We start from the raw sequence: 21,822 nt of genomic DNA on the forward strand, positions 1-21,822 counted from the left end.
TGCTTTAAGTCTTCTGATGTTGGATTTTTCGGTGTCACAGATGCTAGAGAGATGGCACATCAGTTTGAGGGCGATGAGAGAGCCATGCTTCCACGCAGCAATAAGAAGATTGATTACAATTATCATTGGTATAATGAGGATAATTTGGTAGAAGAAATAGAGGCAAGGATTGATGTAGGTATTTTAATCACTCTTGGTTGAGGTTTACATTGAAGCCAATTGCCAAACGTGAGTTCTCTCTCTCTATATATATAACTAAATAAAAATTAAAAAAATAAAGTTAAAAAAATAAGCAGTATGTGCGGTAATTTGTACAAAATTAGTCTCAAAAAGATATCCAAAACTAATAATCAATTTGTTAGTGATGGTAATTTTTTTTGAAAAAATCATTATATATATTTTTTAAAAATAAGAATTAAGATATCCCACGAATAAAATCAAAAGCATCGAAATAATTTTTAATATTTATTTGAATAATTGCTCACAATTATAACAGTATATTTTTCACAAATATTCATTAAATTTAATTTTTTTTAAAAAAAAAATGCTGAGCTGGCAAGAACATCCACGTCATCACTCTTATTATAAATAATATATATATATAGATAATTAAATGTGACGACGCTGGAGATCCCGCGCCCCTTCGAGCGAGGGTTCTCAGGCTCGTCGGTGCCGACCGCCGGGAGCATCGCCGGCCAGTGGATTCTGCCGGAGCTTGCCGGCAATCTCTTCGGTAATCATCTCTCTCTTCTCCTCCTCCTCCTTCCTTGTCCCGCGGCGTCGACTGCTGTTCCTTTCCCTTTCCGTTAGGGTTTGAAGTAGATGAGCTTAATTTTGTTCTGAAATTTCCTAAATTGTAATGTATTTGGTTGTTTTCCGACATTATTGATTGAGAATTTTGAAGATATGATAAGAATTTGTGGAAGAATGAGTAGGGATAATTTGTGGCTTTGATTCTTGTAAGTGTTTTTTAGTGAAGTGTGAGTAGTTCATTTGTATGATTAGTTTGGATTTCTTATACCTAATTTGAACTCGCTGATATGTTCAAATTCATTCACTGTTTGAGTTTGGTTTGTCATTCAGTTCAATTCAATTCAATTCAATCCACACTGGACTTGTTCTTTCAAATGTGGCTTGAAATAATTTGAATATTTTTTAATATCATAAATTAATATTTATGTGATACTCGTGTTATGTTTAGATTTTAGTGTGTTAATTGTGTTAAAATTTTGGTTTGTATGAACAGAATGTGGTTTCCTACTTGTTTGAGTGTTATCTAAAATTCCGTCGATGAATTTTATTTGAATATCAAGCATAACTTGAACATTCTGAAGTATTTTCAGTCTGAGACTGAACCAAACTGTTCTAGTTCAATACCTCGAATTGAATAATTTTCACTGATTTTGTTAACTTTACCTCTCGCAGGCGACAACTAAGAATTTTAGAGATGCATTTCCAAATCCTCTATTTGCTTTGGTCAATTTATGTAGGAAATTTGATCAATAGTAATGACTCTCAAGATTTGCATTTCCTGATTATTCAATCTCCCTTCTTAGTCCAAAGTTACATGGACTTATGCATAGGGCTGTGTACACAATGTTTTTTCATTCTTTGGATATACTTACATACGCATTTCTTCAACAAGTATATGTGCGAATAGAATGTCTGTAGTGGTTTGTTATAAAGAAAACAAACCCCTATCGTGACTAGTGAAATATAGATGTTTGGAGAAGAGTGGCGGGGAAATTATCTTTCTGGGTGAATGAAGTTGACCATGAGCAATGATTCTCCCATCACCCCTTGTATGTGTAATTCAATGAAGTAAAAAAAAAAGAGACCGAGCTTGCAGCTTGGCAACAGAAGAGGAAACTATATAGCATACAGGTATGCACTCCTGCAAATATGATCAAGGATGAGCTGTGGAATCAAATTTTAAAATCTGTATTGTCTGATAGAAAATAAGTAATTCCATGCTTGTCAATGCGTAAGTGTACAATGCATAATATCTAGGTAAATGGTAATTAAAAATAAGGATGTGAGTAGAGTTAGAGGATGAAGCTTAAAATTGTTCCATTTTTCATCATTTATAATTTGGATGTCATAATATAATACAACAACTATTGAATATGAGCAATACAACATATATTCTTATATCACTATTTAACCACTCTTGAGTTTCACTCATATGGTATATTAGTCCTATGTTTTAGGTAGAAATATAATGATATGTTTCTTTTCCAGTCCATGGATTCTGTTTGACTTTCCTTTGCGGGAAGCATTAGGACTCTTAGTAAAATGTTTGGTGATTGAATAATGACTGTTCATCAAAGATTTGGGATAAGGAAGTTCGGAAAAGTATTCCTGCAAAAAAATTACTATCTTTGCTCTTCCTCACCTTGGAAAACCAAATCTTTCAATATATCCATTGAACCCGGTTATCACACTAAAGTGGACTGAGAGCAACAAATGTGCCCTGGCTCGAGGACCAAGATACAGACATTTTTATAAAGGTAATCACTTGTGACTAGTCTCACCATTGTCCATTCCCGATCAAGATCAAAATTTCAGTATCCTAGAAAATGATGGGAATGTACCAGGGAAGATGCATAAGCCGAATGTAGAATGTCGGCTGGTGGAGTTATAACCTCATTGACATTAAATAAGAAAAGGACCAATGGGGAATATGCTGTCTTGAAGGTGAAGAATGCATTCAATAATCAGATATGAGGTCAAAGGAACAAGACAAATCATTTTTCCACCTGAGTGATGCACAAATGTCAAGACATGAAAAATGCAATGCCACTTACTGAAAGCATATTATGGAAAGAAGTTTCAGTTATACTTCTATAATACTATGTATTACAGCATCCAAGTTTATATAAGTATTTATAAAGTCGACAGTTGTCGGGTCCATCCGTTACAAAACAAGAACACAAAATGTAGAAACAAAGGAAGCTATGGGTTTAAAATTCAGGATATTGTATGCTTGATATCTTGCTCTTTTACAGATGATACTTTTAGGGTCATGATAGAAGAAAATGTTAAGCATAACCAACATGATAAATAAGCATTTAAGAAACCAGGTGTAGTGAAGCACTTAACTATGCTCATATATGATAAGTGAAAGACAGTTATTGCCAAGGTGTCAGTAGAATTCTTGTGAGAATAAGGCCCTAATTATGAAGTTTATGGTAAAGATTGATGTTAACAACACTAATCCTGCACCATAGGTGGTTTTAAGAATAATGCATGGAACTTTGTCATGAAGTACAGTATGTAGGATTTGATACTTATAAGTGTTGGTGCTAGTGATGTCAAATTTTGTCTAGAACTATACTGCAAATAAATGCAGTTAGCTTTGTCTTAAAGGGTTTGAACTTTGAAAGGAATTAATATGTGAATAGTCTTCTGAGTAGTACTTTTTGACTCAATATCCACATCCATTTGTTACAAAAAAGTGCAAAAAATGAGACACTATTCTCTAAATGGAGTTCTAGGAAGATTCTTAACTTGGGCAACACAAAAAAGAGGAGATTCATCATAGGCCGAGGCCATAAATGTTATGGTCATGGGAAATACATAAATCCCTTACTTTATATCGTCTAAGTTAACTTAAATATTTTGAGCATTGATGTTATCTATTATGGGATGAATTTAACAGAGGACCACCAATGACTGAGTCTCTATCTCTACTTTCGGAATTGGCGCTTTGTTGCCTCTTTGATGTTCATAGAACAAGAAATTCCTTCGCATCCTCCCTAATGACTGTTTCCATGCTTTGCTATTCTATATCTATTTATGTCAAAGGGTAAAATGCAAGCAAGCACAAAAGAAGCTAGTCTGGATTCCAAGTTAGTGCTTTCAACATAGCCACTAGTAGTCACCTTCTATTTTGACCACTTAATACATATTGTTCCACTCGTTCTGAAGTTAATATTGTGTTCCTCACAGCATTGCTGTCTGACTAGCCTCTACAATAACTGGTGTCTATCTCATTCAACAAACTCGTTGATAATCTTTGGCCTGAGAACATTTCGAGTGCTTTTTTTTAAACAATCCATTATTATTCCTTAACTTTATCAAATAGGTGATACCCAAATCAAGCTGCCCCTGATGACACCTGGGAAGTAGACCGTAGGCTAATTTGTTGAAATTCACCACTGTCTGTTGTGGAATTATTTGCAGCTGTTTTTTCAGTGTTGTTTTGGCAATTGTTGCTCTTCCTTTGTCTTATATCGCATAATCAGTAAAAAGAATGTAAACAGTTCATTGCACCAAAACAGTGAAGTAGAGTTTTCTTTCTTTTAAACCTACTAAACTCGTGTGTAAAGTACTTCTTTTATTATCTAATTGTCAAAAATACAGAAATGGAGATAAATGCTAACAAGTTAATGTTCTATAAAAATGATTCATTGTTCACGTTTCAGCAGCTTGGATGTTAGGTTCTCTTTGTTTTTCATAAGTCCACTGATGAGTCATTGGTTCAATGCGAAAAATTTGGGTAAAGTTTTTTGCATTAAACTGTGACTTTCTTAAAGCAGATTCTTTGTGAACAGTTAGATGATACATGCATGAAACCTTTCAATACATCAAATACCTATGATGAATAGGTGCCATTGGAAAGCAAGTCAACTTGCAGATTGAAGGGGATGAATGAATTTTAAGAATTCGAAAGATGTTCGTCACCGTTTTTTTTTGAAATGTCAACCTACAGGAAATTGCCTGCACTTTAGATGCCTCTTCTGATGGAACAATCATAGTGGTTACAAACTTTGAGATTAGAAACTCGAAAAGAATGGGTCACAGTCCATGCAGCTGAAGATAAGCACAAACGGATTCTTCTTCTTAGACCGCGTGGTGTAGTCGTTTACTGATCGCTCTTTATTAAACTGATTCTGTTCGATTTTTATCTGCCTGGAATAACATCCTCAGAATTATGCCTCCTAAGGCCACCTGAACTGAGAGCTAAGTGGCCAACAGGTAATGAGGATATGCCAATTAGTGCCCTTGATGGGGACAAGTCTTATGCTTGAACTTTGATTTTTGCCAATTTGATGTTCTTGCATCAACATTAAGGAATAAATTCCTGATTATGGGGCCATCATAATTTATAAGGTTCTAGAATTATCAGAATGCCTTCAATGCCCCCATTGCACTGCTGCCAGAACCTTTTCTGCGTTGAAGTTCCTTTCTTCTTTTCCTGTTATTACTTCTCCTGCTTCTACAGCGAACAACCATGAATATTCTTTGATGTTTTTTTTTCTGACAGGAAAAAGGAGAAATAAACTCAGACATCATCATGGTATTAAGCTAAGTAGATTTTTTTATTTTTTTTCTTTGTTTATTTATCTCTCTTTTGTGTTCAAAGGCATACAACATATGACCAATGACACAACATTGCAGGTCACAACTGGCCAGGTATTGGGAGCACCTCTTGCCCAACAAGTGATTGGTCCACCATCCGGCCCCAAATTAAGCCAATTTGCACTAGAATTTTCTCTTAAAGAACATATTCTATTTGATATTTTCTTCACACAATCTAGTTTTTCATTCATGGTGCTTTTTGTTTACACAGAGAAGCCATGCAACGATCGTTCGGTTTACATTTTACAACAAGACTAGACCCAAAGGTACGAAAATTTCATATCACCGACACTAGAACATATTCCATTTGGTTGATAGTTCTTCATTTAGAATACGTGTTTTTTGTTTCATGTTTTTTTCTTTCCCACAGATATAACAGCTTACATTTCACCAAAGATACAAAAATTCGACATCACCGGCAACTGCCCATTCAAGTGGCTGTACTTCAGGTCAGCTCCTTTACCCGAATTCTCTGAATCCTCACAATTATATTAATAAATAAATAAATAATTAAATTAGAATTGGGACCCCCCTAGTCTCTAGTCTCTGCCCCCTCCTTCCTGCATGATTCTTGTCACTGCTCTTCCCTTGATACTATTGCACTTGCATGTCTTTGCCTCCCCATTCTTTTCAGCTTGTCTCAGTTCCCAGCTGGAATTACACATGCATTTCTGACACTCTTTTTCTTTGTATCTCTTCATCCCATCCTTTCTTTCTCTAATCTCTAATCTCTGTGTACATGTGTGTATGTTAGTGTCTTTGAGCTTATGTTGTTATGTGATTAGAGGAGAGAGTGGTGGTGGTGGGGGACTCCCTTGCAGTGCTGCCAAAGAGTGCAGAGAAGCAGCATCTGCAAATTACTTGACATGTTGTGAAAAGGGATGCAATGAAACAAGTGGATGTAATTCAAGCACGTATACATGTCCTCATCTGTGTTCCCTACCTTCCAACTGCTGCCTCCACACACTACCACTCACATTTCACACATGGTAAATTTATTTATTTATTTAGTTATTTACACATTTTAATTAATTAATTAATTAATTAATGGAAATTTAATTTGAATTGACACTAATTAAAGGGAGATGAAGGTAGTGGATTCCTTAAGTTCAATTAAGGGAGCAAGGATGCCTAAAGAGGAAAACAAAGGAAGAGGATAAAGGGTCTCCTTAATTGCATACCATCCTTTTAAGGTTCTGAGAATCAGATAGATTGTGTTGATTATTCGTCTGTTTTAAGCTGGAGATTATTTAGATGATAACGAATAAGATTGGATTTGAGATTAAGAGCTAAATTTCATTTCCTTGGGGATTATGTTTACTGTGACTTTTATGATTTTATAGATAGATAGATAGATAGATAAATAGATAGAGGTTGAAATTATTATTTATTTTTTTAAAAAAAAAAAAACTAGACAAAAAGAGCCAAAAGAAGCAAACATCAGCTCAACCAATCAGTGGAAAAGATGCTGTGCGGCTCTTAACTACCAATCATTTATTGGGCTTCACATGCTCTTTTAGATAAGCTCTACCTCAGGAGGAGGAGCAAGAGACTCTTTCATAATGAACTAATTGATTTAATTCATAAAATAAAATGGTTATATTTTTATTATTTTAACAACAATAGTAGTAATAAATTCAAGATATCCAATTCTTTAATTTTTTTTTGGGTCCACTTTTAAAACCAGTGATATCTTAGTGACACGTGTAGTATTCCCTCCCAATAGACCTCATTGTTGTCCTATAAAAGCCATTAAAACCCCCCTCCCTCCCAATTCGAAGTTTGTGGAGATCTTTTTTATTAGACAAGTAGCTAAAGAGAACCAAACTACACAAATTCAATCTTTATTGAAACTTACTTAAACCTATTTACAAACATCATGTGCAACACAACCCCTTCTCCTCTTTCCAAGTCTCACCTCTTCAACTTGAACAATCACACCAAGCTTCCCATGCATTCCAATGAAGACCTTGACCTCCATAGATGGCCAACTCTCTCAGAGGTATATTTATCTATTTATACATATACAAGTGGTGTATGAGATTGTATGGACAATGATAGATAAAGAGATAACTTACATGAATAAAATTCAGGTGGTGGAGGAGGTGAGAGCAATAGGAAAGATATCGGTACCGACGGCAATAACAGGCTTGGTCCTCTATTCCCGGTCGATGATCTCGATGCTATTTTTAGGCTACCTTGGTGAGCTAGAGCTCGCCGGAGGCTCTCTAGCCATCGGTTTCGCAAACATCACTGGTTACTCGGTTCTCTCCGGGTTAGCCTTAGGCATGGAACCAATCTGTGGCCAGGCCTTTGGCGCACGGCAACGCAAAGTCCTCGGCCTGACCCTTCAGCGAACTGTCTTGCTCCTCCTCTCGACGTCATTCCCCATCTCTCTAGTCTGGCTCAATATGAAAACAATCCTTGTATGGTCCGGGCAAGATGAAGAGATTGCTGCGTCGGCTCGCATATTCATCATCTTCGCCATCCCTGATCTCTTCATCCTATGTTTCCTCAATCCTCTAAGGATCTACCTACGTTCTCAGAGCATCACCATGCCAGTAACCTACTGCTCCTTGCTCTCAATCATTCTCCACATACCTTTAAACTTCCTCCTTGTTACCCACTTCAAAATGGGTATCTCAGGGGTTGCTCTAGCCATGTCCTTAACCAACCTCAACCTCTTCTTTTTCCTGCTCATCTACTTGTTAGTCTCTAGAGTCTACAAAGACTCATGGGTCAGTCCATGCATGGACTGTCTCCGGGGATGGTCAGCGTTGCTAAAGCTCGCCGTGCCGACATGCATATCGGTGTGCTTAGAGTGGTGGTGGTATGAGCTTATGATCATGCTTTGCGGCCTTCTTAGCAACCCCAGGGCCTCCGTAGCATCAATGGGAATACTAATCCAGACGACGGCACTAGTCTACGTATTCCCATCGTCTTTAAGCCTAGGAGTTTCCACTAGAGTAGGCAATGAGCTCGGAGCTAATCGTCCGGCCAAAGCTCGCATGGCGGCGATGGTTTCATTGCTCTGCGCCGTATTTATAGGCCTCATGGCAATGGTGTTCACGACATCAGTGAGACATCGGTGGGGGAAGTTGTTCACAAACGACTTAGATATATTAGAGCTCACCGCGGTGGCTCTACCTATTGCCGGCCTGTGTGAGCTCGGCAATTGTCCACAGACCACAGGTTGTGGTGTTCTCCGTGGAAGTGCGAGGCCGAGCACCGGTGCAAATATTAATCTTGGATCATTTTACATGGTCGGAATGCCGGTGGCTGTTTTGTTAGGCTTTGTTGCTGGTTTGGGCTTTCCGGGGCTTTGGTTAGGCTTGCTTGCAGCTCAGGCTTCTTGTGCTGCTTGCATGGCTTTGGCATTGGCTAAGACTGATTGGCTTGTGGAAGTTGAAAGAGCAAGACTTCTAACAATATGTTCATCATCATCATCTTCTTCTTGTTGTTATGATGGTGATAATGATAATGGTAATAGTGAGAGTGGTGTAATTAGTAGTGTGTGTGATAAGGGGGAGGAGGAGGTTAATAAGAAGAAAGTAGGTTGTTTGGAAGAGAAACCATGCATTGTTGATATTGATGATGAGAAGAAGGGTTCATTGGAGACTGATCCTCTTCTCATTCCTCATGTGGGTGTGTAGGAGATATGATTTTTCTATAAGATGTTATGATTCTAATGTATGGGGACTATTGACACTAGAAATGGATTTCTATTATTATTATTATTATTATTATTATTATGGTGATGTGTTTTCAGTTAGTGTTTCTGTTGTCTTCTTTTAATAATGAAAGGTTAAATAAATATTGGGATGATTAAAAAGTGCTTCTTTTGGAGGTCTTAAGGTGTGCTTAGTGATAGAAAATAGACTGAAAATGACGTCTCGAATAAGTTGGTGAAAGCTGAAAACGATAATGAAGTTCATTTGTACCTTCTCTTAATAAATGGTTTTGTAAAAAATAAAAATGATAAACCCTTTGAATTTTGAATATATTTTTACTTACCATTGTAGTCAAAAAAAATTTCAGTTTTTTTTCATCAATATTAACATAAGAAATGTGGAAAATTAGGGTTGCACATTCAATTTTTTTTTTTTATAATAAAGATAAATAAATCATAATTTATTCAGAACCAATGGTATTGAGAACTCAAAAGAATTTTTTTTATATATAATAAGAATAATATTAGGATTGGTCCAATTGAAAAGTTGATGACCTTATCACCATGAAATTCCTTTTCCTGTTCCTGAATATTTCTTTTATATATATGGAAAAAAACTTAACTTAGTAAACAACCTTTCTGTTCAAAAGTACTCACCTTTTCTTTCTTCCGTGTTCTTCTATTGTTGTTTTGCTCTCTCTTTTTCTCTCCATCTTTTTTTTTTTAATATAAACTAATGTATAATTTATAAACTAATTAGAAATATTATTAAATTCTCTCATATATTAAATATATAATTTATTGATAAATTGGTAGATGGCAAAGGTTCCAATATATCCATGTTATGTGTTTTCCCACTTTTTTTTGTTTTCCATTTTTATATCTCATTTTTAATGTTTTATAGACAATTTTTTTTTCCACTCTTTTTTTGTCTTCTTATAAAACTATCATGTGATAACCATATATTTTTTCACTACAATTTAACCCTAAGTGCATACACTAAATATTATATAGCTATATATATAAGTGTTTTATATTTTATATTTATAAAGAGATGCACACATTAAAGAGAGAGAAATACATCATTCTAAACTTTTTAACATAGCTACTTTAAATGAGTATATAGCAAGAAAACTTCTCTAAGAAACTTAACCCTGATTCTAGATAAATAATGAAAGAATTTATTTACGCAACTTAATCCTATATATATATATATATATATCATAGATGTATATATAGTAAAAAAATTTATTTGAGTAACTTAACCGTAATCCTAAATAAATAGATAGAAAGAGAAGACGAAGAGTTTATTCATGCAACTTAATCCACCATAGTGAGATAAAATAGCCAAAGAATTTTATTCATACAACTTAATAAATAATTAGTAATAGAATTATCTTCCAAACTTTACTCTATATATATATCATATGCCTTGTCTAGTTGTGATTAAATTTTACATAAATGGACACAGAGAGAGATTCACCAAAACTTAACCCTAGATTTATATATCCACATATATATATATATATATATTTATAAAGAAAGAGAGAGAGAGAGAGTGAGGTTGGCAAATAGTGAGAAATGATAATGAACGGAAGGAGGACAAGAAAGTGATAAAGTGTGCAGTGGAGGAGAGCCTGGTGTGGAGGGGTCCCCCTGCTATAAACTTATGAAACAAAAACAATATATATCCTGCTATTATTGCCACTCTACCTCCTTTCAGTTCCACATTATCCCAACCCTACCATTTTCTTCCTTACCCTTTTTCAGCTTTTCCCCCTTCTCTGCCACACATACAAACACACACAACCCTAATAACCAAACAAACCAAACATACATAAAACAATAAACATGCACATATATATATATATATATATACTTTTGAAAAAAATCTTATAATTGTGAGCATCTATATAAATGGCCAATCTTATAATTGAACATCTTTATATAAACATCTTATACCGTCAATAACTGCTTGGTCTATAAACACCGAATCCCCTATATAGAATGTTCATATTCTTACCAAAAAAGTGGATTCAAATCTCAAATTTCATCAAAGTGAGGGACACGGATGAGTTTTTGTGCAAAGGGAGCTGCAAGTAGCTAAGAAAAGAAAAGAAGACGAAAAACAACTTAAAATGAGAAATTTAGAGTAGAGCAGAGGTCATCAATCCAGCGAGGCCGGTCTTGGCCTTGAGCAAAGAGGGAGAGTGACGGGTTTGAGGACACAGGTGAGTGGAAATATTAATTTCTTACTTGTGCACAATCCTGAAATGACTTGTTCCTCTACCCTATGTATATCTATCTATACGCACCATAAAAATATACACAAGCTATTATAATGTTATATATACACACATAAACATATAAGTGTATATACACCAAGTCATGGTAGGCACTTGATTTTGGTGGTTAGCGGCACTAATCCCAGTTTATTTGAGAAAGTAAAAGTGATGAAAGCTCACATCACATGTTGAGGAAATAAGCATGATAGTAAAAAAGAAAAACCGGTCTCAAGTATAACCCACATAGATCTTGGTCTTCTAAATGCACGGATTATATATATATATATTAATAAACATGTCTGGGGAATATATGTAATAAGCATGAAATGAATAGTCCTAAATGTCATTAATAAAAAATCCATGCATTCATTTACCCTTTTTGAATGAAGAAGAGAGTCATTAATTAACTCATGAGCTTTCACTTTCACTTGGTCTCTTGTCCCTATCTTGAGTACCATTCTTGGTACTGTTATGGCCATTCTCTCTGTTTATATATGATTTTTTTCCCCATGAAAAATAAAATAAAGGCAAGAAGCTTCTTCAATTGCTCCTTCTCCCTTGGCACCTTTTGCCATCAGCAAGGGCACAATTATATATGCACAATCTTGGTTCACTTTCAATATTCATTCATTTATTTATTTATTTGGTTTATTTGGTTTGGCATGAACTAAAGGATGAAGTGAAACAGGGACAAAATTATTGTTGTTCTATCCCTCTCATAATTATAATATTTAACCATAAAACACCCCACTATTTTATTAGTCTAAGCTAGATTTATTTTTTCCTAGAAAACATAGAAATCAGTTTCCAAATTTTAAAGGTGGTAATTAGTAAGATACAGGTACTATAACAAGACTCCCAAAAAAAAAAAAAAAAATTATGAGCTAAAGATGCAAATGCATATGATCATCTACCAACATTTATATTTGAAAAGTACAAATAGGTCATGTCACACGGAGGAATTATGATTTGATGTGAACTTATAACTTGTGCTCACAAAAACCTTATAACTTGTGTCCACATTTAATAAACAAAACCTACATCACACAGATTATTTCCATAAATAAATAAAACAATAGAAAACCTCAACAAACCAAGATAAGCCAGTAAAAAAAGATAATTTATATATATAAAAAACCCTAGACATTACTTCACCAACCACACTAAGCAAGGATATATGCCAGAAAAATCCTGAATCAGATGGTCCATTTGAAGATATACATAAAAAAAACCTTTTAACAAGGAAAGTTTGACCAAAAGAAAGAAACAGCATTTAGTGACCATCTAAATCAATCTCAATGAAGAGAACTCCATGAAAGGAGCAGATGCAAACCATCATGACACAAATGAAAATAAAGTTCATCAAGAGAAAAAAACTTTGAACAAGGCACTATAGCGATTGGCAAAGTCCAAACAAAATCAAACATTTTGGATATACATTCATAACTATTATTTAAAAATAAATAAAAAAATAAAAAAAATCAGTTTGACTGGTTCTACATCATGTTATTGTTCCAAATATCTCTGGGTCCTACATTTCATATTCCCCATTCAATATTAATAAATAAATAAATATTATTGTGTTATGATCCATGAAAATTTAATATTAAGCATGAGATATTACCAGTGTCCTAGTTTTGTTTGGAATTTTCAGCACATGTCACAACCATTCTAATCAGTCAATTTATTTTGATAAAACAAGATTAAAAAAAAAAACTCCTTTACCACTTTTTAACACTTTTAAATTTGTTATTTTGAGTATTTTCTATTTTCCTACCAAAATAATAATAATAATAATAATAATAATAATAATAATAATAATAATAATAATAATAAACTCATAAAACATGCATGATTACATGGAAGCAAAGTTTGGTCCCTAAGTTGACGCATAAAGAATGTCAAAGGACAGCGCATGATTAAAGATAATTAAAAATTATAAGTTAGTCAACTAAAATAACTAAAGGCCCACCCTATAGAGCTTGCTATCCATTATTAAGATTATCTTGGAATTTATTATTTTATATATACATTGTTATGGAGAAACACTTATTAGGGTTTTGATTTTGCTTTCTTTAGTCTCAAACGCACCATTGAATCTTGCTTTTTAACCACTGGATAATGATAATTATATAACTAAATGGCCTCCACTTCCCAAAGGAGCGCATCAAATGATTAAGCTTTTCAACTAAACTATTAAAGGGTTTCCTTTACATAACATATACATTCCTAGGAAACATGAAAAATATAAAAAAAACTATAGGTTTTTATAAAAATAACAAGAAAAAATAAACCTTAAAATTGTGTCTGAATTTAACAAGTACATATATGTATATGCAAAAGACCTTAATAAAAAGACAGTTGTAGCTAATTACAAACATGTTTTTTATAAAATAAATATTACCATGCATACAAATTTATCAACATTTTTAATTGCTTACATACATTTTGGACGTAAAGTCAAAATTAAAAAAAATTTAAGTACATACTTATTGACTTGATTTTTTTATGAAACTTTTAGCTAACTACTTATCTCATCATCAAAGGGAGGATATATAAACAAGTAAGAATGACTTAAGTGGTACATAAAAAAAAAATAGTCTTACAAAAGTAATTGTGGGGGCATATTAAGGGGAAAAGGACCTATTAAAAGTGGGAAAGAAGTGGGTCTATAATCATGGGGAGCTCTAATCCTAGGCCAATATTTTATACCATGATCCATCTGAATGATTCCACACATCTCTCTCCCTCATTCTCAAATCAAAGTGCAATTCATTTGATTGGTGCAGAAAATAATGAGGTTGGTGGAGCATGCGGTCTCCACAAACAGCAGTAAAAGAAGAACAAGATGAAAGGCTAAAGAATGCCAATGTACATTTGCTAAGGATATCCTTAGACTAATGTTTTTGTTTCTTTCTTTGAGGTCTCTTACTTGGTCCATGGCTCTATACTACTAGCAACCATAGTTCCTCCCATTGTCACAAAGTGTCATGTCAAATGAGCATCAACTACTCCTTATCTTTTCCAAAGCTCAAAACAACTAGAGGTTGAAATTGGTCCTCACACCTACTGAAAAGATGAGAGCTTGCATGACATCCGAGGAGTAGATGGATAGATAGACACTTGTGTACTATTTCTACCACCTCTTACATAGAGCAATGAAACATAGCTACATCCTAGATTACTAGTTTATCCGTTCAAACCCAAAAGCTTGATCTAGGGTGCATCAAAAGTGAAGGAATTCCAATAGAGTAATAGGATTGGAGGAATCCCAACAGAGTAATATGATTGGAAAGAAAAGGAGGAAAAAAAAAAGAAGATTTGACCTTATGGGACAATAATAGGTAAATGGCTTTTTCAAGCCATCAAGATTGACATTTGCTTGTCTGGAACTACCATGTTGATTTTAATTTTAGTTGTTGTAATTTATTTTATTTACTTGTCAACTTAGCTAAAAGCCTCTCTAACCTGAACCCAAACTTCTAAATCTGAATTTTTCATTGACGGGTTTAGATTTAGTATGTCACAAAGCATAGCAGCTGTCCACTTTCTGTAAATGTGAACCCTTTGAGATGTCTAACACTACCACCAGCAAACTACTTTGGCCATTTTCCACAGCTGAGGCAGGTCTGACTCACTCCCCACTCTTTGAATACAAACACGGAGGGTTTTTCCATTTAAGGCAACGCAATACAGGTTTAAAACTCCAAAACCATAAACAAGCAACGTGCACTGTTCTATACTCTGACTAGTCCTTAATCATTTAATAATCTCTTTGCCGTATCCTTTATTATGCTTCAACAGTTCAACCCTCATATGTAAGCAAGACATATAGCTTTAATTGAACATATCAGTTTGCAAAGTTCAGAAGAAAAGGATGCTTTAAGGCCATGTAAATGGCAACAACTGAAAGCTACAAGGAATGATAAAGAGCTGTATAGCACGCCAAGAGTTTGGTCCACATAGAACAACAGGAAATCCGTATCAGTCTCTTGTGGTGCACGTGAACCAATCACAAGGCCAAACTATCCTATCATTCCTCACGGAACCAACAAATAATACAAGTGATCCACTAAGTGATTGACTGATGTTTCATTTGCTATACTAATTGTTTGACCAGTATGAAAATGGTTTGGAGATGAAGTCATTGTATAGAGTTATTGAAAGTAAAAGAGTCCCACAAGACATGAAACAGGAAAGAAGAGTTTGGCAAGGAGGTTAGAATGTAATGGAGAAGAAAGAGGACCTTAACGGTAGATAAGCTCTGTTTGAAATCCTGGAGAAGCAGTTGAAAATTTGTTCTTCGATGCGTGGTCCATCATGCTACTGAGCCTTGAAGTGGCACATGCAGGTTCGAAGGATTCAAAAGAGCCTCTGCAAAGGCTTTGAATTCAATTATTGGTCCACACGTTACTGTTCATTGACGAATGAAGAGAAGATTTAGTTTCATATAAAACATTCTAGAGATTCTAACATATGGTAAACAGATAAATAGACAAACAACAGTTCTTGTGATTTCGACAGTGATTTTGACAGGATCATGAGTTTGAATGGAATGCAGAGTTGTCTCCATATCCAAAAGACTGTAGTTTACAAGCTCTGATATTGTTAGTCAAAGAAGAAAGAAAATATCTTGATCAGAATGTATGGTCCATACTTGCAATCAATTCCTGACTTCAATAGTAAATCGGACATTTTCACAATAAAATTTACAAAAGAAAAATCGATAATTTCATTATGAAGTATTGAAGAGGCATTAGCATGTACGCAACAGGATGCTGACCATGTGCAGGTGTAGGAGAAAACTAAGCATCTTCATTGGTTGTGAGCTCCTCCATGTCATCCATGTAATCCACATCATCCAGGTCAATGGACTCATCATTGATGTAAGAAGAATGAAGATGGGCATCTGGTAATTTCACAAGACAAATTGAGCAGAATGGGTAAGAATGATGGAAAATTTGAGCAAATATTTGAATCAGTAAAAAAATACTTGCTAAAGAAAGGTGCTATGCAATTAACCATGTAGGATACATTAGAGATTAAGCTATACAAGTTTAGTGAGTTATAACCTTATGACAAGGAAAAAGTACAACAGATTTCTCACAAATATTCCAGGGGTGCATAGAAAGAATTAAAGTATTCTGTATCAATCAATACATTCCATTTATTATTAAAATGGGGCCAAGGAAAACTGCTTGTCAAGAGATAACCCAAATAAAAAAGGCCCAATATCGAGTAAAGGAAAGAAATACAAAGCAAAATGTGAAAGATTTAATCAAGGCAGCATCTCAATGGGTTTCTGATGTTACATGTGGGCATATGCCATTAATAAAAATAAGTAGAAGACCAAATGTTAGCAAGGAAATTCAACATCTCAAAGATCATATGCCAAAGATAAATGGTAACATGATGACCACGAAATTCATCCCAATCAAAGTAACAAACAACCCTTCACCAAGTTATCGAAAGTAAAATCTTGTATAATTTGCAAAACAATTTCTGAACCTTAAGAACATTAATGGATCTTCAACGCAAATCCCGACCCAGATCTATAATTGAGTAGAAGATAATGATAGCAAGTTGAGTACAAGGTCATCACCATGCTTGGTTACTTCTAAGCACAAACACCAAGCTTTCATAAGTTCAACTACGGCCTTCTGATTTTCATATTAAAACTGACTATTGACGTTGTTAATTGTCTTTAGATGCGGAATAGAAATCACTGGATTACTGCATAAAAACATCACCTTACCACTTATGATTTGAAGAATATCCCACAATAATCACAGAGAGCCTTAACTTGGCAGTAAGATAGTATGGCTTTAAATGATGTTCATTTGAGGGTTGGCAGAACCCAAACTTCCACTTGCCAGAGTTGGGAGTTGTCCTATTTGTAATGAGTCATAAAGACCCACGTCTAGGGATGTTATATACATAACAAGGGTAACTAAAGGGACCAAATAGTACAACTACATTGAGTTCACCTGCAGAATGTAATGAACTTTCCACTGATGTATTGGACTGGGCTACAGCATCCAGAAGATAAGGGAGTTCCAGCAACTGCAGGAAAGCCTCTGTTTGAGGATTCCGGCAATGACCTGAACAAAATTTAAAAACAACGTTGCCTTCAAAGAGAAAAAGGAGAGTGCAAAAGGAGTATTAACAAATATAATTCAAAAGCTAAAAATAAACAAATACTAGCAATTGCTAGCATATCACAAGCTAAAGTGCCAAATGTATCATTACAGGAGGAATAAATTTAGAAAACCTGGCATATGGTTCATGTTGACTAATGTAAATTTCGTAAGTAATAGGGAAATAAAGCCATTATAATTGCCACCTATAGTCATTCGTGAGAACCTTGTTAGTTGTAATTGGATACATTATTTGTTACGTATAATATAATGTAGTGAAAGTTTTGCCATAAGCATCACATTAAACAGAGAAGGACTACCAATTTAGTTTAAATGACATTCTAGGAGTCAAACTTTCAACTTCTCTACAAAATTTGGTTTATTGATAAATGATTTCAAATTTCAGTTTCTATCTACCAGTTCCGAAATCATTTATTCTTGATAATCCTCTGAACCACTTCATTGATACAAAATAAACAATCTATACTATGAAGCTAATTCATGATGATGTGAAAGTGCTTCTATATTTGAGCAAAACTTCATCCATGTTATTTGAAAATAGGTTGAATTAAATGTATGGTCTTCGAACCAAACCACAGGGAAACAAGTAGTTACCTAACACGTTGGAGCATTTTGCCATCATCAATGTATTTATCTCTTTATAAAATAAAATAAAAAATGCTTAGCCTATTTAAATATTTTAAACACTTCTCTTGTTGTTAAGCAGAGTAAGAACACAATGCTTATCAATAAATGACCCTATGAAAAATAAGATAAAATACAATTTGAAGATAGTCATCCATATTTTTCATAAAATATTTGTTGGAACTTTGGAGAATCGATCTTGAGATCTTGACATTGGAGCATCAAAGAATGAAAAGTGATTTGACAAACATATCCAATTTCACTTTTGTTGGCACATCATGGCCTAGGTTTCTTAATTTTGCAACCCAACAAAATCAAACAGAACAGCTTTGACCACCAGCAGAAATATAAAGCTCTTATGACTTCAATTTTTTACTTTCATAAAAAAATAAAGGAAAAAGTGGAGTTCACCAACAAGCGGAAAATAACAACTAGAAAATAAGTGAGGAACTAAAGAATTAAGTCCCATGTCTCCAAGAGGCATGACAAAGTTGGAATATAAATGAAATTATTCCCTATGAAGACGAATAAACAAAGTAAAACTAAAAAGAACAATAATAATTAATAAACATGTTTAAAGCAAATAAAGTAAATTATCCTTTTCCTGGTAAAGATTTTTCAGAAGTTTTCAATAAGAAAATAATCATGTTATTACATTAGCAACATTACCATCAAGTGTAGTACTGGGATGTGGCTGATCTGGATCATAGGATGGGACTGTCCGAACAAACTCAAACGGTTTGGGCCCTCTTGCACTCAATTTATTCCGAACCCATTGTTGATGAGCCTGTTTGCCAAGCTGTTCAGCTCTGAGATCAAGAATAAGTCCTCTTAATATAAGCAAAAATCTATTGGTTGGATCTGATGTGGGAGATTTCATGATGTAATAATATCATGCACCTACACAAATCTTGCAGATCTTCGAGTCACGGGGAAAGAACTATTAAACATTCTTGTTATGGTGAGCCACTCTTCATCAAAGTGAATCTCAAAAGGGCCTGGTTCAGATTCAATTTCAACAATCTGAAGATTGAATCAGATTGCATCATGTTTAGCTTACCAGATACCACTTAGATCAATGCATTAGAAATGAAAACAATAAAAGCATGATATACCTGCAAAAATTTACGCCTTGGAAGACACTTATCAAGCGCAAGGAACTTTGTGACAGGTCCATCCTCCCCATGCTGGATAATTGCAGGAAATTTACAGTGAAGATGAGCAGAAAACCAATATGGCGGTTTAAGTTTTGCCAGCAACTCAGCAGCTGGCCTGCTACCCAGAGACCTTTTCTCAACCTAAGGAAAGATTACATATTTTGACAGTAGAATAAAAGGGTGCAATCAGAGAAAGATTTTAAGTATCAATCTGTAAAATGATGAAGAAAATAAAAGAACATTGGATTGAGGGACATCTTCATCCCAACACTGAGTGACCAAAAAATTCAGAGAGCAAAGTTTGCATATGCCAAAAGGCAGGCAGACCTTGTTCTGAAAACCATCAGATTATTTAAAGAAGCAATTCTGGAGAGACAAAGACACAAAGCAAGAGTGAAAATGAGTCAACTCGGTTAAAAAAAAAGTATATTATCCCACCATTCCCCCTCCTAGTAAAGGGAAAAAAAATCCCTCATTCCAACTAAGATCATTAGTAAAGATTACATAAGGAAAAGTGCCAAATTAACAAAATAAACTTCTGTTTATGTTTTGATTATTATGAAGTACAACAAGCTATATCGGTTTTGTCCATCTTTGTATCAACAAGTCTTGATGGTAAAGTGGTAAAGGGCCCACTTATAGAATGCAATACCTAAGGAAAATTGCCAAGCCAGAGAACATCAAACTTTGCCATAATAAGAGCTCATTTTCTTTTAGTATGGTATCCTAGAAAATCAATAGATATTAAATCATGGTTTATTCAAAACTACAATAGGCTCAGTGACACTTTCTACAGCCTTTTGTGTTTCAATAAAGCAAATAAATCATATAGGTTCCTATTATTACATAAGTGAGGAGAAGAATTCTACTACAGAAGGATGAAAACACAAATAGTTCTGACAAAACAATAGACATAGTAACTTCACTGCATCTAAAACCTCATTTAAAAAATGATGACGCATCCAAAGACCTATGAGAAAAATATCTGTCAACCCATAGTAGGATTACCTCTTCTTTAAAGAATGGTTTCTCCCTCAAAAGCTTCTGCCAATTTCCATACTCAGTGATTCCAAGGGGCCAATCATGAGAGATGAAAATATCAATTGGCTCCTCAATTTGCATAAGCTTAAGTACATCATACTCCCGCACATGATATATAGATCGAATATCACTCTCATTATAGGGAGGTCTCTCAAAATGTCCTATCAAAGGAGAACATATAACACATTTAATAGTTGATACACAAAAGTTAACTCTAGTCAAAGAGGAACAAATCAATATGCATCCAAAGTCAAATGTAAAACCGTTACATGTAAGAAAATCTATGAGCTAAAATGTTCTTATTTCATTTAGTAAAGTAATACTGAGAAAGGAAACATCATTACATGAAACTCAATCTATTATAAAAGAAAACTGAATTGCATAAAGATTGCAACCAGTCCTTATCAAACAAAAATAGCATCAACTTGCCTAGAGAATAATGGTTTTGCTTAAAAATCCCCGACAATCCCCCAATTCGAATGTTACCAAACTTGACCACTCCAGCAAAGCCCAAAAAATATATATTTGGCGCTGCCCATCCTCCATAATATCTTGCAAATACACAGCAAAGAGAAAAATAGCACTAAATTACTCTAACTAACAAACAATATATATTATCACAAAAACTCATCAAAGCCATAAATAAATGTTTTTATTCTTATAAATAGGTTGCAGTAAGCAACTCACAACTCCCACAAGTAATTCGACGCTTCATGATTCCCACCAATAAAAATGGTCGGATAAGGGGCTACTGCTTGCCCTGAGTAGTACTTCCAGAACGAATTCATACTCCGATACTTCGGTTTCACATTCAAACTTTCTAAATCATTCAAATTCCTAACAGCCTGATCAAAAAGTACCCATTAGGTTCAAAGACCACAAAGAAGAGAATGCACTGCCAATCCCAATGCCTGCAAAGAGAAATACTACCTGGAAATCGCCGCAACAGAGAAGGAGGTCGATCTTGGTCTTCTCCTCCTCTTCCAAGCGTTTGAGAGTGGCGTATACTTTGTCAAGATCTCCATGCATGCATCCCTCGATGGCTATCTGATCAAAATCGATGAATCGCAGAGAATTGGAGAAATCATCAAAGAATTCCGTCTATGAAACTGGAAATCGAAAGAGAGGATAAAGATTCACCTTCATGCCGTCTTGATCGCGGAGCTCGAGGAGGAGAGGAATGGAGAAACCCTAATTTTGGGAATTGGGGATTGGGAGAAGAGGAGGAATGGCGCGAGCGAGAGGTTTTGGGGGACGAGGGATCTCGTGTTTGAATGGTAGCAGCGAAGGGGAAGCAGCGAATGGATCACAACCGTTGATATTGCCTTGGGATTGATATTAAATTTTTTTTAATTTTTTATTACTTAAAATATTAAATTTTAATTTTAAAATTAGTTCATTTATTTTAAAATTAATTAATTAATTGGAAGGAAAATCTAGTTCACTCTCAAATTTTCATATATCCGAAAAAACTTTCATTTCTCAAAACTCCTAATTATTTTTTTTAAATTTTAATAATTATA

The 21,822-nt window shown here is 34.6% G+C and overlaps 2 protein-coding genes across 6 annotated transcripts; one reads left to right on the forward strand and one right to left on the reverse strand.

The window, feature by feature from the left end:
- Positions 1-631: 631 nt before the first annotated feature.
- Positions 632-9,025, forward strand: LOC120265471 (protein DETOXIFICATION 48-like). 4 transcript variants are annotated; one of them, XM_039273398.1, is made up of 6 exons: positions 632-733; positions 5,270-5,302; positions 5,404-5,630; positions 5,735-5,813; positions 6,119-6,353; positions 7,458-9,025. In XM_039273398.1, exons 5-6 carry the CDS (start codon positions 6,285-6,287, stop codon positions 9,015-9,017), a joined length of 1,629 nt encoding a protein of 542 aa, XP_039129332.1. In that variant the 5' UTR covers positions 632-733; positions 5,270-5,302; positions 5,404-5,630; positions 5,735-5,813; positions 6,119-6,284; the 3' UTR covers positions 9,018-9,025. The 4 variants fall into 4 exon arrangements, with proteins under 4 accessions (XP_039129332.1, XP_039129334.1, XP_039129333.1 ...); XM_039273400.1 differs by lacking the exon at positions 6,119-6,353; XM_039273399.1 differs by lacking the exons at positions 632-733; positions 5,270-5,302 and having other exon boundaries at positions 5,318-5,630.
- Positions 9,026-15,182: 6,157 nt separating this feature from the next.
- LOC120265785 (lariat debranching enzyme) lies at positions 15,183-21,573 on the reverse strand. Of its 2 annotated transcripts, none has more exons than XM_039273751.1 (11): positions 21,440-21,573; positions 21,230-21,346; positions 20,987-21,144; positions 20,729-20,850; positions 20,267-20,460; positions 19,217-19,399; positions 19,006-19,124; positions 18,771-18,910; positions 17,307-17,420; positions 16,103-16,228; positions 15,183-15,693 (listed from the first exon to the last, which is right to left on the reverse strand). In XM_039273751.1, exons 1-10 carry the CDS (start codon positions 21,443-21,445, stop codon positions 16,125-16,127), a joined length of 1,257 nt encoding a protein of 418 aa, XP_039129685.1. In that variant the 5' UTR covers positions 21,446-21,573; the 3' UTR covers positions 15,183-15,693; positions 16,103-16,124. The 2 variants fall into 2 exon arrangements, with proteins under 2 accessions (XP_039129685.1, XP_039129684.1); XM_039273750.1 differs by having other exon boundaries at positions 15,183-15,732.
- Positions 21,574-21,822: the final 249 nt, after the last annotated feature.

This window comes from Dioscorea cayenensis, chromosome 7 (genome assembly GCF_009730915.1).
Source record: "Dioscorea cayenensis subsp. rotundata cultivar TDr96_F1 chromosome 7, TDr96_F1_v2_PseudoChromosome.rev07_lg8_w22 25.fasta, whole genome shotgun sequence".
NCBI lineage: Eukaryota > Viridiplantae > Streptophyta > Magnoliopsida > Dioscoreales > Dioscoreaceae > Dioscorea > Dioscorea cayenensis.